The sequence below is a fragment of the Candoia aspera genome, chromosome 7 (assembly GCF_035149785.1).
Source record: "Candoia aspera isolate rCanAsp1 chromosome 7, rCanAsp1.hap2, whole genome shotgun sequence".
NCBI classification, from domain to species: domain Eukaryota; kingdom Metazoa; phylum Chordata; class Lepidosauria; order Squamata; family Boidae; genus Candoia; species Candoia aspera.
In genome coordinates this window covers 73,858,350-73,877,186 of record NC_086159.1, presented here as the reverse complement: position 1 = coordinate 73,877,186, position 18,837 = coordinate 73,858,350, and the positions used below count along the sequence as shown (strand labels likewise).

Below are 18,837 nucleotides of genomic sequence, written 5' to 3'. Positions count from 1 at the left end.
ATGTGAGGGTGGTACCTGTCTGGAATTTTTAAATACAATTGTGGTTTTTTGCCTGGGATCACATGGTTGCCCTTGGGAGCTGCCACATGATCCCAGAGAAAGCTACTGCTCCTATAGACCTTTCTAGAAGCAAGTCCCAAAGGCTGTGTAGCTTTCAGTATATAACTCATACCATAATGCATTTGTGCTACAATTGTGTGTCAATTCTTTTCCCTTTCCTAAGCTGGTATAAAACACCATTAGTAAAAGTAAGAATTACTGCATCTTACAGACTTTCATGTTTCACTTTGATATTTTGAACTTGTCTATTAGAATAAAATGGAACATATGCTGTGCATATGCAGTTGGTGATGATTACTGAAGACTTTGCTTGGCCTTTGTCTTTCAGCCAAAGAAACTTGCCTTTAGTAACTTTGGAAATTTAAGGAAGAAGAAGCAAGAAGACGGGGAAGAGTATGTGTGCCCAATGGATTTGGGTCAGGTGGCAGGAGCTGGATCCAAGAAAGGGTTTAAGTCAGGCTTAGATATCAGAGTGTATGATGATGATGATCTGGACAGATTGGAACAGGTATCAGTCATTATGTTTCAGACACCATTTAGGGTTAAGTTGAAAACAAAACAATTATATGTTTCCATTGATGGGCTATGTATCACTGTCTGTCTGTCTTGCCTCCTTCTAATCTGGTGTTGCTCAGTTTCCATTTGTCTACCACATCCCAGTAATATAAAATCTGATCAACCTCTATAGCCACAATTTCAGTGTTCCCAGCAGTCACAGTTACTGATTTTATCAAGAAGTCTTGTGGCACATTTACAGCCTACATTTCCTCTGAGGATTATCAGGACCTCAGGGTGATGTTTTTGAGGTTGCCCCAATGTATCCATCCAACAATGTTGTGCAAGATTGGCTTGGTTCAACACTGTGTGAAGACATCACATTTTTTATTTTATCATGTTGTATGATCCCCATCAATGAGATTTGTAAACCATGATTTATGGATTAGTGCAATGTGTGGATCCAAGTATTGTGGCTTATTTGACAACAGTTGTGTGTTATATGCTAACACTGAATGATCCATTGAGCTTTGTGATTGAGCAGGAATCTGATTCCGTATCTCTTGCATGCTTGTTTTTGGTTCTTTGCATGAATCTTTATATGAATTCATACGAGAATTGCTGGTCATCTCATATGATGGCTGTAGCCCTTATTCGATGGCCGTAGCTCCTATTGGTATTGCTGTTTGATTTGCTTGACCTCTTAATAAGTTCATGCTACAAGCATCCATATCTTACCATGATGACATCAAAACAACAGAATACGCATTTGGGCATCCTGGTGTGCACTCTTCCCTTTTGGACGTAGGTAGTGACTTTGAGGGCAAGTATGTAAGAGATAGAGTTTGCATCATGTTTCATATTTAATCATTTGCCCATCCTTGCCTCTCCTGCAGTAGACACCTGTGAGTCTCTTCCAGCTAATTTTTCTGTGGGTTTTTAATTTTGTCATCTGAGCTGTGGGAACAGTCCATAAGGAAAGAGCTAGGAGGTTTTGGTTGCTTCTTATGTATAGGCAGTGGCTGTGAAATTGGATGGTAAGTCCAAGTAACTCATCAGGCTAATGCATGAAAGGATTCTTCAGTCCAAGGGTTTTGTATAGCTTCCCAGTCTTACTCAAGTACTGTCTAAAGCTTCAAGAATGTATGTCCCCAATTCAGCATTTTTATCAGTTAATAGTTATATAATAGAGGATTTATATGAATATTACAGGATTATTCTTTCTTTGTTGTAGATGGAAGATTCTGAAGGGACTGTGAGGCAAATTGGGGCATTTTCCGAAGGCATCAACAACTTGACCGTAAGTCATTAAGGCACTGTTCAATTGATACACTCAGTAAGAACTATATAGAAGATCTTAACAGTTAGGTTTTGAGTAAAGATACTGAGCTGATAGCAGAGAGGTAGTTCAAGATTGGTTGACGAGCAAGATGCAGACCCACCAGTTAGCATGAAATCCAGTGGAGTCCAGGTGGCTTGCATATTTGTGACCAGGTGGAATTGCCTCTGTCATTTGCAATCACTAAACTGCACCTGTCAATTGCATCTATCAGTTGCAGACTGCAATTGGAACTCTGAATTGCACCTGTCAGTTGTATATGTCAATCTCTTCCGGTGATATGCTATTTTGCACCCTGAATCTCCATACAGTGACATCAGAGCCACTGGAGTTGGACCTTGAAGCTAGTTTGAAGCCCAAACACTGTATATTAACCAAGTTCAGTAAAGTGACTATGGATTCCAGAAACTGAGCAATGCAAAGTATCTGTGGAGAACTCCAGTTTTCAGTATTGTAATTATTAACACCTCTAATGCAAAAGCACGAATAATGCAAATGACTTATTTAGCTATATGCTTGTAAAAAGAAGATGAGGCTTCTCTCCTCCCCCCGAAATTATTTGGGAATAGGAGGGGAGGGAGCCATTTTACATTCAGAAGAAAGACAATGCTGATGGAAGTGAACAGATGAGCAGGTTGTGAAAATAATGAAAACCAGCATCTCAAATGGAAGCAGGTGTTTTGCCATACAGAAATGTGAACAGAAGGTTCATGGATTCAAAAGCAGTAAGCATACAAATGAGATAAAAGCTGAAAGTGTTTATTAAGCAAAGCATAACAAAAGAATAACTACCAAGCATAAGAAAGCAGGAAATACCCACGGACAAGGAAATGAAACAAGACATGGCAACGTTCAATAAAGGTGTGTAAATACAGGACCAAATCACATACATCCCCTTGATAGCTAGGAGCCCTTCATCATCATCATGAAAGATAGCTACAGGTGTTCCACAGATTATCCTGACTAGCAAATAGCAACTTTCCCAAGTAGTTCTATATGGGCTCAAAACACTTAAGATGCTTACCAACTTGTATATTTTTACAAAATATAGGGAGGTATAAATAGTACCACATCTGGAGATGGTGTGGTGGTACACCTTATCAGTAGCTTGGATGAAACCCAAACATCTGAATAATGGTAAAGGACATTTCAACTAAGATATTGTCCTTGGTGTCCTCTGTCCTGTCTTCTCCTGGTGTTGGATTAGGGAAGTATGTGTTAAGATAAGTATCTCTATTTGTATCAAGTTGTCAGGTTTCTGAAAGCTTATGTAATATTCTGTTGCAATTACTCATCCTCCTATTAGGTACATTTATTGTTTATACAAGTAGTTACTGTCCTAACTACCAGGAAACACCCTGAGACAATGAACTGATCTCTAATATTTATTACTAGTACTTAACAAGAATCCTAACAAATTGAAGAAGCGTGGGAAAAACCCAGACATATAACCCCCAAGGGTTAAGGCGGTCCCGATCTGTGTCTCTTTGAATGGCTGAACAGTTCCTCAGTGCTACGCATGCGCTTGACAGTCTGGGTGGGAGCCCCCTGCTCGCCATCCTTACTCATGACAGTTACCAAACATTTATGTGAGATGGTATCTGCTCATCCATTCTTACCTTGTTACCTTACCTGGTCTTGGCAAAGCACTTTTAAAGGAAAGAGATAATACTCTTGAACTAAAGGGGATGGGGAGAGTGATAGTTCCACCTGGGGGCGGCTGGCGCCGTAGCACCCCTTATTGATTATGGTTCTACCTCCGCTTGGATTTATATTTATTTTCTTATTTATATTTTTAACTATAATTTAGGTGGATATGTTTTTACCTCTATTTTACTGTAAACCGCCCAGAGTCCTCCGTTGGGGGAGATGGGCAGTGATATAAATTTAATTAATTAATTAATTAATTAAATGGTGTGAGAAAATAATAAATTAAGAGGAATTAAAGTTATACAGGCTTGTGAACTAATAGCTAAAGTGGTTGTGCACCATTATTAGAAGAAAAGCCGTTTTTATACAGGAAACCACGGGAAAAATGGGGCCTATGCTTACCATTGCAATCATCTTTTGTAGTAGTACTACAGCAGGAGAGAGGGAAAGCCATTGCTGATGCTTTAAGGGGATAGTGAGAAGCTTGCTAGCACTCCACCTTCTTGTCACCCTCCAATCTAGAGAGTGATTGACTGCAACTGAGATCTTCCTTGAAGCTCTTCCCATGAAGTTTCTAGATTGGTGGAGAATCTCCATGGATACAGAAATTTTTCTAGAAGACACTTAACCTTGTTCTCATGGAGGTGAAGGAGAAGCAAATGGGCCTAGCATGCTGAATAATAAGGAGTAGAAATCTTAAGGCATACCTAATGAGGAAGTTACAAGGAACCCTATGGAATAAGTATGCATAGGTTGATACCTACAAATCTATGCACAATGGGACTTACTACAGAGTAAGCATTCATAAGTTTTCTTCTGCTAGAAACTCTAGTAGAAATGTTCCTACTGACAAACAGAAGGAAGAAACAGCTCAGTGCCCCCCTTTTCTCCCATTTCCACCCTAACTTACATTGATTAAGTTGGGCTAAACAAACCTAAACTTGGTGACTACAGTCTAAAAGTCCTTCCAAGCAAGCTTCTCCTAGTTTTCTTTTATAAGATTGACTGAGATCAAAGGAATGGAATTTCAAGAATTCTAGCAACTGAACTGTTTCTAATTTAGAACTGATATGTTCCTGACATGTAAGAATGGGACTCTAGATGTGAGGGAATGGCTTGTGTGTGTATATACACACAAGGGGAATCGGTTTTACAAACGGGGTGCCTTATTTTATAGGCAGTTAATTTGAAGCAGTAATAATTAATGAAGTTAAATAAACTGAACTTTTCGTCCAGGCCCTGTCTTTTGGGGGAGTGAGGCCTGTTGGGTTTCAGTGGAAGTTGGAGACTGTAGTTCACAAGGAAGACAGCTGGTGGTGCCCAGGATTTGGGGTGTGTGTGGGGGGGTGTTGATAATTTTGTTTTCCTGCCAAATGCTGTGTGTTTGTGTGAGCAAGTGCAGGAGAGAGAGAGAAAGAGAATAGATCTTAAATTCAGGGCCTTCTTTATTTAGTGTTAATACAGCAGATGTTGGCAGAAGTTCAGTGCTAGAGAACAGCATTATAATTTTACAGTATATTTCTGTGCATTTTTCTACATTACCTGAATATTACAGTGCCCAACAGTTACCCCCAAGTAATTCCACATTAATTCAGATTACTCATTTGCTTATACTTTTAATTGTACCAACGCTTTGAGATAAACTTCTCTTTGATTAGAAACTCAGCAGTCTGTTTTGGCAGAGTAAAAGTCAAGGCTGAAGGAAGTTGATACTTAACCATCTGTTCTCTGGGCAGCATCTGTCTCTCATTGAATGATGAGACCACCATGGAATCCAGCTGTTATTTCAAGGCATTTTCCTTAGGTTGGGTAAATGACACATTTGTAGATATTTTCCACGAATCCAACCCAATTTGATACCCTTGCACATAAAAATTATGGGCTTGTGGTTCCTGGAGACCACATATGGGTTTGGACAGATACTAGCACTTTCGTGAAGTTGTCCCACGTGTAATCCAATCACTATTCCATTTTGTCTGTTCAACCAGTATTTGGACTGTTCATTCACATCTTAGGCACATCTTTGCTTTTCACATCGCTGTCACTTGAAATTAATTCATTGCATAAAATGGAACATGCAGAAGAAGAGTAGGAACTTAATGCCTTCTACCTGAAGAGCTTTTGCTGTATTTCTCCAGTGTCATGCGCTGCCTACCTCTGAATAACGTTCAGACACTGGGTTGCGAAGCAGGCTCTGGTTTATTTCAGGATAGGTACAACGTTGTTAGAAAAAAGCTGAGAGTGACAGGAGCGCGCCGGTGCGGGGTTTAAATACCCCGCGCCGGTCAGCGCCCCCTCGCTCTCGATCACGTCACCCCCCTTTGTCCCATGTGTTGCCCTGCCATTGGTTGAGGGTTTCCAGGATCGCCCATCCTCCGGTTTTCAATCTTCTGCTGATTGCTTTCAGCTGGGCGATCCCCGTTGCAATTGCCGCTGATGGCTTGGGTGGCTCCGTGATCCGTTTATCTATTGTCTATTAGCCGTTAGTCGTTGTGGGTTGATGGCTACTTAACTTGTCCCCCTTCACCTATTTCCTTGTCATTGTCATGAGTGCCATTGCGCTGATGACTTTAGCTCAACGGCACTCATGACATACTGCCGCCTTTCCGCATAGTGTTCTCCCCCGGGTTTCTGGGTTTTCCCCTTAGAGCTGTCAAAACGCCACATTTTTTTTTTTTTTTTTTTTTTTTTTTTTTTCAAAAGTTCCCGCCGGAGTAGTTGTCGCCCCTCCCTTTGCTCTTCCCTCTACCACGTGCCTTCCCAGGGTGTGTCCATGGTGCGCATGCTCGGGTTCTGACCTGGCGTGCGCATGCTCCAACCACACCCTGTTTGTTTGGCTCAGTTCGGCGAGGCGAGAGGCGTGGCTGGTCGGGTGCTGCTCAGCTCCAGGTAGGGCCCTTTTTTGCTTATTTGGAGTGCGTCGCCTTTGTTGTGTCTCCTGGGCGTTGCCCCCAGGTTGCCCTGTTGACTTGCTTGCCACTCCCCCGCGGCCAGGGGGCGGGGGGAGGGTGCTGGCGATCGTTTGTCACCACCCCGTGGGCCCGGGGCGGGGGGAGTGAGTCCCGGGGGGAGGAAGGTCCACCCAAGTCGCGGGCTTGGGGGGGGCCCTTTCCCTTGGGGCACGGGAGGCGGGGGGAGGCCTGCGGGGGGGGGGGTTGGTTTTGCTGACCTTGATTGCGGTTTGTCGGGGTATGCCCGGTGAAATGCTCTGGTCAGGTCAGGCGCGTTAACGTTGTGCGCCGCCACCCATTCCGGGTGGGGGAAATGTTTCCACCTGACCAGATAGTGTAGAGTTCCTCGTTGCTTACGGGAGTCGAGGATGTCCCTGATCTCGAAGTGGTGTTGCCCGTCGATCATTAGCGGTGCGGGCTGTGGCATGCTTGGGTGCCATCGGGAGGAGGTCGCCGGTTTTAGGAGGCTGGTATGGAACACCGGGTGGAGTCTCCGGAGGTTGTGTGGCAGGTCCAGCCGTATTGCTACCGGGTTCACTATTTGCGTGACTCGGAACGGCCCGATGTACTTAGGCCCCAGTTTTTTCGAGGGTTGGGTTGACTTTAGGAACTTGGTGGAGAGATAGGCCATATCCCCCGCCTGGAACGTCGGTTGTTGTCGCCGGTGCTTGTCGGCCTGCTCTTTGTAAGCAGCCTGTGCCTCCTTCAGCGCCGCCGTGATTACTGGCCATGCTTCCGCGATCTTCCGTCCCCAGTCGCTGGCGTCCACCTGGGGTTCCGGGGGTTGAGGTAGCTCCGGTATGGGGACGAAGTCGCGCCCCGAGACTACTTCGAACGGGGTTTTTCCCGTGCTCGTGTGGACGGCGTTGTTGTATGCGACTTCGGCGAACGGGAGCAGTTCAGCCCAGTCGTCCTGGTGGTAGTTCGTATAGGATCGTATAAATTGCTCTAAGGTGGCATTAAGAACCTCAGTGGCTCCGTCCGTCTGCGGATGCCAAGCCGTAGACAGGGCCTGTTGGGTCCCCGTCAGCTTCAAGAAGGCCCGCCAGAATTTGGAGGTGAACTGTGTGCCCCTGTCGGTCACCACACGTGCGGGACATCCGTGTAGCCTGTACACGTGGATGAGGAAGAGTTTGGCTAGTTGTTGTGAGGATGGGACTGACGTGCAGGGGATGAAGTGGGCCTGCTTTGAGAAGTAGTCCTTCACCACCCAAATGGCCGTTTTCTTCTGGCTGGGTGGGAGGTCCACTATAAAATCCATAGAGATTTCCTCCCATGGGCGGGAGGGTTCTGCCACCCGTTGCAATAGCCCCGCGGGTTTGCCTGGTGCCCGTTTGGCCCTAGCGCACGTTGGGCAGGACGCCACGTAGGTTTTTACGTCTCGCCTGAGCGCGGGCCACCAGAATTGCCGCCGTGTTAGGTGTAGGGTCTTGAGGAACCCAAAGTGTCCCGCTTGCTTGGCGTCGTGTGACCTATGCAAGATCGCCTGGCGTTGCGAGTCCGGGACGTAGATTCTGCCTTCCCCCCATGCTAGGTCTTGCGCCATCGTTACCTTGTCGGGGTTTGCCAGGAACCAGGGGTCGGTTTTGAGGGCGGCGGCGAGGTCCGTGCGCATTCCCCCTGGTAGTTGCGGTTGCCTTCTTTCCGTCGCCGGTTGTCCCGCCGTCGGCTGCGCCGTAGCGTCGAGCTGCCTCCGTGCGCCGCTTCGGGTGGTCACGGCCATCCCCAGTTGCGAGGCGGATAGGACCGTCCCAATGGTGTCTGGGGCGGGCTCTTCGTCTTGGGGCAGCCGGGAGAGGGCGTCGGCCAGGAAGTTCTTCTTGCCCGGCATGAACTTCAACTGGAAATCAAAGCGGCTGAAGAATTGTGCCCATCGGACCTGTTTTGGGCTAAGGCGTCTAGGCGTTCGTAGGGCCTCGAGGTTCCGGTGGTCCGTCCAGACCTCGAATGGTTGGGTGGCTCCCTCGAGTAGGTGACGCCATGTTTCTAGTGCCGATTTCACCGCAAAGGCTTCTTTCTCCCAGACGTGCCATCGCCTCTCTGTCTCGGAGAACTTCCTTGACAGGTAGGCGCATGGTTTCAGGAGCCCCGTGGAGTCTTTTTGTAGGAGGATGGCTCCCAGGGAGAAGTCTGAGGCGTCGGCTTGGACCACGAACGGCCGTTCTGGGTCCGGGTGCGCGAGGATTGGCTCCGTCGTGAACAGCGCTTTCAGCTTGTCGAATGCGGTCTGGCACGCGGGAGTCCAATTCAGCACTGTGCCTGGGTTCTTGGCGCGTCTGGTGTCCCCCACCCCTTTGGTTTTGAGGAGGTCCGTTAAGGGGAGGGCTATCTCAGCGAACCCCCGGGCGAAGGACCTGTAGAAATTCGCGAATCCCAGGAAGCTCTGTAGTTGCCGTCTGTTGCGGGGCCGCTCCCAGTTTAGTACCGCTTCGACTTTTGCGGGGTCCATTTCGATGCCGTCCCCGGAGATTCGATACCCCAAATAGTCTAGGCGGTCTTTGTGAAACTCGCACTTTGTGGGCTTTGCATAGAGCTGCGCCCTTCTGAGCTTGTCGAGGACTTGCCTGACTAAGGTTACGTGTTCCTCGTATGTTTTTGTGTAAATAAGGACGTCGTCGATGTAGACCAGGACCCCTTTAAACAGATGTTCATGCAGTACCTCATTGATGAGCTGCATGAACACCCCAGGGGCCCCCGCGAGTCCGAAGGGCAGTACCTTGTACTGGAAAGCGCCTAGGGGGCAGTTGAACGCCGTCTTCCATTCGTCCCCCTCCCTGATTCGGATGCGATAGTACGCCTCGCGCAGGTCCAATTTGGAAAAGACTTTGCCCGTGGACAGGTGGGCGAGCATGTCCTTCACCAGGGGTAAGGGGTATTTGTTGGACAGGGAAGCCGCGTTTAGGCCCCGGTAGTCGGTACAGAGCCGTAGGGTCCCGTCTTTCTTCTCCCGGAATAAGACGGGGGCTCCGACCGGTGAGCATGCTGGCTCTATAAATCCCCTGTCTAGGTTTTTATCGATGAACTCCCGGAGGGTTGCCATCTCCTTCGGGGTCATCGAATAGATCTTTGGTCTAGGTAGGGGGACGTCGGGCAGTAGGTCGATTCGGCAATCCGTCTTGCGGTGGGGGGGTAGTTGGTCTGCCTCTGCTTCTCCGAAGACCTCGGAGAAGTCGGCGTATTGTTCCGGTAGGTCTGCAGTGGTAGCGGCGTTGTCTTGTGTGGTCGCCTCCGCTCGTCCTACCGTGGGGTTGCTTTTGCCAGCTGGTACTGGTGCTCGATACTCGCCGTCGCCGAATGTGAAGGTGCGGGTCGCCCAGTTGATCCGCGGGTTGTTTTTCGCGAGCCATGGCATCCCCAGGACTGCAATGGGCCGTCCGATGGGCGTGACTACGAACGACGTGCGCTCGGTGTGAGTGCCCATTTGCAGGGTGACCGGCTCGGTTTGTAGCGTGGCTGGTTTCCCCCCCGCTGTGGAGCCGTCCAGCTGGTGGAATGCTAGCGGCGTGGGGAGGGGGAAGCAGCGGAGTTCGAGTTTGGCGACTAGGTCGGGGTGGATAAGGTTTTTTGAGCACCCCGAGTCCACTAGTGCCGCGGCCGTGGTGGCTCCGTTGCCGGCAGAGAGTTGAATTGCTGCCAATATTACGGAGCTTTTGTCGTTTCGTTGAGGTGGTTCGCGTTGCTGTCCCGCCGCCTGCCTCGCCACGCGTTTCAGGGCAAGCGGGGAGCATTTCCCGCCGGCTGGTCGGGGTCGGTATTGTCCTCTTCTCCCCAGTAAGCGTCCCAGCCATCTTCCGGTGTCGCTGTGGCCACGGTCATTCGGCGGTGAGGGGGCGGCCCCGGGTTGGGTGGTTTGGGGCTAATTTTCGGGGCGGGCTTGGGCGCGCTGGTCGGCAGTCGGTTGGCGAAGCAGTCCGCCGTCTTGTGCCCTAATTTGCCGCACCTCCCGCAGGGCTCCCGGTTGAACTTCATTTTTGGGTATATGGGGCCGGCCATCCCCCCGTGTGGTGCGGGTACCTTTTTCCCGACGTAGTTTGTGTCTTCCGTGGTTGTCATAAGGAAGGTGCGGTGCGCGTGTTCGGCTTTCCCCGCGAGGTGGATCCACCCGTGTAACGTTTCTGGGTCGTCGCGGTAGAGGGCCCATTGGAGAACGTCGCGGTTGAGCCCCTTTTTGAAGATTTCTAGCAGGGTGGTCTCAGACCAGTCGCAGACCTTTCCCGCGAGGGCTTTGAACTCCAGGGCGTAGTCAGGGACCGTGCGTGTGCCCTGTTTAAGTCTCTGGAGTGCGCTTTTCGCCCGTACTTTAGCTAGGGGGTCTTCGAAATAGTTTTTCATCTCGTTGATGAAAGCAGGGAAGGTGGCGAGGGCGGGGGAGCTGGACTCGTACAGTTGGACGTACCAGTCCGCCGCCCTGTCTTGGAGTTTGATCGCCACGGCGGCGATCTTGTCGGCCTCGGAGTCATAGGAGTGTCCGTGCCTCCCCATGAACTCCCTAGCGTTGGTCACAAAAAACGAGAGTTTTGTGGGGGTCCCATCGAAGAAGATGGGGAAGTCCTTTGGGGCCCGGGCGTTTTGTGCGGCCCCGCCTCTCGCTTCTCGGGGTGTGGTGTCGGCCGCCTGTGCCGTCTGCTGGCCCTCCGCTGGCCCGTGTGGGTTCGATGCTTCGCTCGGGGTGTGGGCTTGTGCGGGGACGTCGTTGGGTGGCGCGGGGGGCATAAGCGCCTGGAGCATGGTCCGGAGTTCCGTCAGCTGAGCCCGCATGGCCGCGAGTTCAGCTCGTGCCTCCTCGTCCACAGCCCGCGCCGCCGCTGGGGCCGGTTCCGTTGGCGCGTCCTCGGGGGTGGGTTGCCGGCGGGGTTCATCGTCCCTCTGCCGCGGGTCCGCTTCCTCCGCCGTCTGATGGGTGTCTCCGTCGTCCTCCTCCGTGTCGAGCGCCGTGGGGCTGTCGCTCCACGCCCGTTGCTGGGGTGCGATGTGGGGCGCGGGGTCCTCCGCTGGTTTCGGAAGTCGTGCTGCTCCCTCCCGCGGTCGGGTTGCCTCCGTCGCCATCTCCCCTTGGGGTTGGAGCTGAGGCTCGGGTCGGGTTGGGTGGGCGTCCATGGCTCCGGGAGTCCGCGGTGCCTCTGGCCTCGGTCGGTCCTCCTCTGCCTCTTGCCGCGCGGCTCGCCCTCCTTGCCCGCGCCGTTCCGGCCTCATCTTGCTGGTCTTCTCGCCGTCTACTCCTCCCGCGGCTCGTTGTCGTCCGGTGGGGCTCGGCGAGGCTGAGTTTATGACTCTCAGCTTTATGTCATGCGCTGCCTACCTCTGAATAACGTTCAGACACTGGGTTGCGAAGCAGGCTCTGGTTTATTTCAGGATAGGTACAACGTTGTTAGAAAAAAGCTGAGAGTGACAGGAGCGCGCCGGTGCGGGGTTTAAATACCCCGCGCCGGTCAGCGCCCCCTCGCTCTCGATCACGTCACCCCCCTTTGTCCCATGTGTTGCCCTGCCATTGGTTGAGGGTTTCCAGGATCGCCCATCCTCCGGTTTTCAATCTTCTGCTGATTGCTTTCAGCTGGGCGATCCCCGTTGCAATTGCCGCTGATGGCTTGGGTGGCTCCGTGATCCGTTTATCTATTGTCTATTAGCCGTTAGTCGTTGTGGGTTGATGGCTACTTAACTTGTCCCCCTTCACCTATTTCCTTGTCATTGTCATGAGTGCCATTGCGCTGATGACTTTAGCTCAACGGCACTCATGACATCCAGTAAGATTGACAGAAATGAAGCTGCCCTAATTTGAGTGAAACGCTTGATCTTTCAGTGCCAATAGTTTGATAGCAAACTATTTCAGCTTGACGGCAAGTACACTACTGAAGATTTTTTGTGGGAATCTTTACACTTGTGCATTGCCGTGGAACTAGAAACTCAGCATATTCCTTACCATATTGGGAACGTGGCAGCGTTTTGTCTGATCTTCTCCAGAGTGCGACTAATTCTTCCACTTCTATTTTCAGCACATGTTAAAAGAAGATGAAATGTTCAAAGACTTTGCCACCCGTTCTCCAAGTGCCAGTGTAACAGATGAGGATTCAAATGTGTGACAGGGTCAACGAGGGACACCTGTCCTACTTGGAGTTCCACTGCTGTATTTGATGGACACCACACATCGTGTGAAGTCACTGTTGCTTCTATTTGTAAGAAGTGATGAGGGAGTGGGGAGAGATAGTAAGAGGTGCCTAATCTAAGTTCTCATAAATTGGTGGGACGGAAGAAAAAGCCTCATAACCCTTTTCCCCCTCTAGTGTAGCGACTTGTGACATCGTGTTTAGTAAGACTCTACAGTATAATGTTTTAGCATGCAGAATGTGCCATAATCTACCTTTGTAATTTTCTTTTTCTTCAACTAATACAAAAAAGGGAAAAAAAATCAACTGCAGACCTCTGGCATTAGCATCCATTGTAGAGATTTCTACAGAAAAAGTAAATACCAGTTTACCTCTTTGAACGAACTGGTCAAAAGTACCAGTCAGCCACATAACCTCTCATATTGAAATTCCTGTATGACTTAAAAAAAAATACAGTTTTTATGAAAAAGAAAAATATGTTGAGTATATAATGGATAAGAAGTTTTATACTGTGATGTGAGGTGGTAACTTAAAACACAAAACCCAGCTGGATACTGGAGAAGTTGGACTCACCTTGAAAATTGCTTGCGTTGTCCCTCAGTTCCCCTCTTCCAAGTGAGGTCTCCTTTCTGACATTAGGAATGAAATGGCTGAAAATTACAGTGACCCTGCGATGTGACAACTGTCCCTTTCCCATTTATAAAATACGGTTTTTATAACATTTTAAACTTTAGTAGTAGCTGAAAATCTGGAGACTGAGAAACAACATATGGCTTTGTAAGGGAAGCCATTTTTTCCCTCCTCAAATTCTGCATCGCAAGCCTTTATCTTTAATGAAGAGGAATATTAGCCAATCCATGTTATTTTACAGTATTAAATTCAAATATGAAATCTTGCCTTTGAACTACAGTTTATGATAACATAACATACTGAATGATGTTTATACTTGTTTTTTTAAAATAAAGCATGCCTTTTTTTACTATATTTTTAAACAGTCAGACTTGTAAAATTCAGATTAGCTACTGAAAAGATTGGCTGGACTCGCCCTTTTCCTGTTCCAATACTACCCTGAAATACTTAATTTACTTTTTCTCTGCATAAAGTGACAGTGATGGAAACTTTTGGAATTTACGGTTTGAGTGATTTGCTCATGCTATAGATAGGCATTGACCTCAACTTTGGAATTGCTGAGCAAAAGATTTTTGCAGGAAAACCTAGTTAGATTTTTGGCATGTACTCAAGGTACTGATATTAGTGGTTGTCAGTTCATTCAGTTGAATCTCATTTAGTTCTTGGGAATGTAGCATTTTAGATTGCATCTAGATAAAGGCTCATCTTAATGTTTCACCTCATCAAATCTTTTTGTCTCATGAAAGCTTAATTTTTCAAGTAGTAGTTGCCTTGCTTTTTATGTTGACAAGCTAACATTCTGCTTTTGGTGAGGTTTTATTTTCAAACAGGGAACATTTAGTTGAAATTGAATTCTCTGCTGTGCAATTTATTTGTACACATGGATTGGTGCTGATCTAAGAATGTTCTGCTACATACACATTTATTTACAGTCAGAACCATGATTAAAATTCATGGTATTGATGTTCTATAAAATAATCGTTTCTACATCTTTCAAGTGTTGAAAACCTTCCTCAATACAGTGTAGGCAGCATGGACTGTTGACCCTTATTAATTCTCTAAATTTATTCGTAAGCATTTGTTTCATTGGGTGCCTGAGCTTGGTCAAATGAAGGCAGACTGCCTTTGTAAATAAATATAATTTATGCATTAAGGAGTTCACTTCTTTAGTTAAAAGCAAAATGCTGCCCTTACCAGCAGCTCGCTGAGGCTACTTTGCAAAATGCATCTACTATATACAGTTGTGTCCTCTGCTCCCTAGAAACAGATTTTGCACTGATTGGGTAAAATACAAACAGAAAATCAAGCTCAGATGCAAAATCATGTTAATCCAAAGAATCAAACCATAACTGAACCATTTCTAAAAAACAGTTGTGCATTATGAAGAGCATCAGGCATATTATTTTTTAATTCTGATGCATATGGCTGTCTTTTTTTTTCCTGGTTAGGAGAATAGTTCTTATTATTACTACGGGCCTGGGGAGTGTAATGTAAGACTCTTAATTAAGCCAAGTGGTTAATATAAATGTACACAAAATGAAGTATCATTATGGTATTTTATTGGGATGTTTGTGTACAAAGAGGTCAGTGGAAATATATGTATTGCTGTGTTAAATAAATAAAAACCTACTGAGAAATAAAATGATGCACATTTCTTTCTACAACATAATTTCTCAAGTGGTTACCACTTGAGGTGTGGTTTGGAGTTGTGTTACGACTTCTATGCTTTGGAGTTATCACCTGTTCCTTCTGAGTTACCTTGTAGCAGTTACCTTGAGGTAGTTATGATGTGTGTGTTAGTTTGCAGTTGCCATCTATTTGTTCTGCATAGTCTTCTAGTTGTCTACATTGGCTGGTGACCACTGGTGGGATAGTCCAACAATTTCATCTACTCATTCCTAATAATTTTTTAGGAGTTAGCACCCTGCTAATTAGAACAAGTGCAATTGTCTGGAGTTACTGTCTGTTCATTGCAAGTTATTTTCTAGTAGTTACCATTGGCTGGTATTTCACAAATGTTTTGAAAATTGCTCTAAGACTTGACTTTCCACTTTATGCCTTTTTGGGCCTGTGTCTGCTCAAACGAGAAGTACTTGTGCTGCTGATTAAATAAGTGTTTCTAATGGAATATCAGCAAAATTTTTAGTGCTGGAACTTAAGAGTTAGAGATGTGCTAACTTGTGCTACTGAACTGGTAATGCAATGAAGGGATTCCAGTGATATCTTTCTGCTTGGTTACTATTGTCAACATCGTGTAAGCACCTGAAAATCTAAATATTCTTATTTATTTACTTAATTACTTACCAACCTATTGGCTGATACGCTGCTCCATTTCTGAAGACTTGTCCCTGTATCCTCTCCTGAAGAGCCATATTTTCACAGCTCTTCAAAAACATGGTCTGGATATCTGGGAGATAGGCTGTTCCAAAGGAGGGATGTCATGGCCAAGAAGGTTCAACTATGGGGTCCTTCTAGATGGCATTCCCTCAGGTGGGACCTTCAACAAGCCTCCTTTCCCTGATCTCACAAGACAGATTCAACCCAGAGGAGGTGGTCTCAAAAAGATCCAGGCCCTGAGCCATGTTGGGCTTTAAAGGTGAGAGTTCTTCATTCATATCCTTCATTGCGTGACATAGATTAACATTAAGTCTTAGTGAACTTATTATAAAGTAAGGTACACATACCTCTAGTTAGTGGCTTAGGATTTCTGAAGAACAGGTAAATAAAACTCAATCATTGTCACAAACCAGCTAGGTGATACCACCTGGCTGACCATGGTGGACCTCAAAATGTTAAACAGCATTAGGACTTGGGTGAGAAACTATCAGGCAACCCTAGGTAGCAGAGGTTGAATATTGAATATTGAAAAGTTCAAAACTTGGTAGAAGACAGCGGCAAGCCACTTCTGTATAGTTGCCAGAAAGCTACATGAATGTGCTCATGAAGTTGCTGGGAATTGAGCTTGACTTGAGATTTCTTTCATGCTTTCTAGTTATGACTTTAAAAAAAAAACTGTAAGGGAAATGCAAATATTAACAATAAAGGGAGGGGAATGTGCAATGAACACAAAGCTGTGAAATTTTAAAAGTGAAAATTACCAGACCAGTTCAACTAGTTTCTGCAGGTTGAGTTGAAACACCACACACCCAGTGTTCCTTGTTTGCAGTTTAGAAGCAGATCAATTTGCATGGCAGGATGCTGGTTAGAGACAACAGCACAGTGGCCTTGCTTATTTAGACCCTGAATCTTAAGAAAAAGTTTTTCAGGACCAGTTCCATCTTTGGAAAGGAAAATGGGTCAAAAGATGGCAAAGGAAGCAAGCCAAGAGAATAAGGCTGATGTCCTGGTGATATGTGATATATTTAGCCAAGGAGTAGGTCATGCATCCCAAAAACTCAAAGAGTACCTGGGATTTGAGGATCCCCAGAGCAAATTCCGTCCAGCCACGGATACCCTGAATGAAATTTTTCTGGTCAACTTCATCAGTTTCTGTGTTGAAAAAGGCGTAGAAGAACGCATCACAACCAGCAAAATGACCAAGCAACAATCCTTGCTTTTGGGAGTCGACTGGATTTGGACTCTATCTGGAGCAGACAAGCAAATTAAACTTCAGGTTGCTGTCCAGTCTCTGCAGATGACTGATCTCCCCAGTCGAGATCAACCTTTTGAATTCCTAGGCAGTAACAGAGAGACAATGCTTGCTAGTGAACTATTTTGGAACAAAAGCCGACTTGAAAAGCTGGAAGAATTCTGCATGTTGGTTGGACAGGACTGTCTTGGCTTATTCATAATCTATGGGGTTCCAGGAAAGCCAAAAGAGATCCGAGGCATCGTTTTGGACAGCATTGAAGAGGAAAAAAGGAAAAACCTCTTTTCGGGTGACAGTGCTTTGAGACAATATATTTTGGACACAGACAATTTTCTCCCTACTAAAGAGATGTTGGAACATTGCCTCTTTAAGAAAAATGGATTGAGGGATATGGGTAAGGTGTATATTAATTTCCTTTAACATTTCTAACTGCAAATGCTAGATGCTGCATCAATGGCTATCTCATATTGCTCACAAACTTCTCTCTTCTTAACTTGTTCCCAAAGATGAACCGTTGTAGACTTTGCAGAAGTCATTGTTTTCTAGATGGTGCACTTTCATAAAATAGATTTTTAAAGCATTCCCATCTTGAACGTTCAACTGTTTACGGGACCATGTTAAAAAAGAAATATATTCACCATACTGTGGCAATAGGAAATATAATTGTTACCATTTTTGATATGGTCAATTGACTAATCAATAAAGTTATATTACTATAACTGTTACCAGAAACGTAGCATAAAGGTGTAAATTCTACCTTAAATAAACTTTCATGTGTGACAGTGACAGACTCAGTAAATTATTCTTTCATAATAACTTTTGCTATGGCCAACTTAAGAGGTGTGTCAGAATATAAAATCATGCCTTGCAGGGATGACTTTGTATATATATATATATGCATAGAATGTGCAACGCACATGAAAAAAGAGGTAGGGTTGCCATCAGGTGGTCCTGGCCACCAACTTGACTTTTAGATGCTCCTCTGCAGATGTCCCTGATAATATGGAATTTTTCTCCCTTTCTCAACATAATAGAACTTGAGGCCATTTCTGGAAACTTGAGGCAGGAAGATTCAGGACTGAAAGGAGGCCATAGTTTTTACCTAAGTTATAGCTGAACTGTAGAATTCATTGTGGTGCCAGCAGGCTGTGGATCATTTTCAAAGGTTATGAGAGGGTAGGAGCTTCTAATTTTGATGGCTGTTGACTCCTTCCACAGGTACCAGGGTTTTGGTATTGTTTGTTGGGAAGAGAATTGGAGTGGGCTTTTGCTTTCCAGTCCAGACTTTTGAGCTTTCCAGTCATGTCCAGTTGGCCACTACAGGACACAGGATGCTGGACTTAGATGGGCCTCTGGGCTGATCTAGCAGGCTATTCTTATGAGCGATTATACCAGAGTATCTTCTCTACTAGACTAAGCAGGCACGTGAAAGTGGGGCTTCAAACTTCTCTGTGAGCTTGAAAAAAGATGCAGCTGCTTTAATGAGTGTTCTAAAACTTCAATGAGCAGATGCCTTAAAGCGGCATTTTTTTTCCAAGCTTGCACTGAAACCTCGAAAAAAGGGCTGCTTTAAATAGCAGAGAGGTGCCGCACTTGTGTGTGGTCACAAAGCACATTCTCTCAATGATTTTGCACTGCCCAAATGCCTAGATCTGAGTAACTTCACTCACTGAAATCTAACTATTTCTGGTCTATTTTTAAATATTTTCTTTGTGCATCAATAAATGTTTTTTACAGGGTTTCTAGCTGGTCTTAAGTGGTTCAAAGTATAGATGGCTTTTTTTGTCAGGAAGTTTGACTTTATGCTTCCCTCTGATGTGTAGGGAGCTTTGTAATGCAGCTCTATCATGGGGAAATGCACATGACTTTTTGTAGATACGGAACTGCAGTTGGAAGAACAAATCACCAATCAGGGCTATACAATCTTTGATAGCCTTCATTTAACAGGCAGCAGGTTCTGTAATACGATGTCTCACGCAGGCTAAGATGTGCTTAGAAGTCAGTAATAATGTGAATTTTCAC

General features: G+C 46.1%; 2 protein-coding genes across 3 annotated transcripts in view; both read left to right on the top strand.

Annotated features, from left to right (window-relative positions):
* The window catches only part of PPFIBP1 (PPFIA binding protein 1), a 128,603-nt gene extending 113,735 nt beyond the window's left edge, over positions 1-14,868 (top strand). For both annotated transcript variants that reach the window (XM_063308118.1, XM_063308117.1), the window contains 3 exons: positions 389-568; positions 1,790-1,855; positions 12,486-14,868. In XM_063308118.1, the coding sequence (XP_063164188.1) occupies positions 389-568; positions 1,790-1,855; positions 12,486-12,572 (333 nt within the window). In that variant the 3' untranslated portion in view covers positions 12,573-14,868. The remainder of the gene's footprint in view (positions 1-388; positions 569-1,789; positions 1,856-12,485) is intronic.
* A 218-nt stretch (positions 14,869-15,086) lies between these two features.
* On the top strand, positions 15,087-17,481 carry REP15 (RAB15 effector protein). The gene has a single exon (XM_063309041.1). The coding sequence runs from the start codon at positions 16,519-16,521 to the stop codon at positions 17,233-17,235; it is 717 nt and encodes a 238-aa protein (XP_063165111.1). The 5' UTR covers positions 15,087-16,518; the 3' UTR covers positions 17,236-17,481.
* Positions 17,482-18,837: the final 1,356 nt, after the last annotated feature.

Coding starts and splice junctions, on each gene's coding strand:
- REP15 (XM_063309041.1), top strand. CDS start 16,519: ATGGGTCAAAAGATGGCAAAGGAAGCAAGCCAAGAGAATAAGGCTGAT.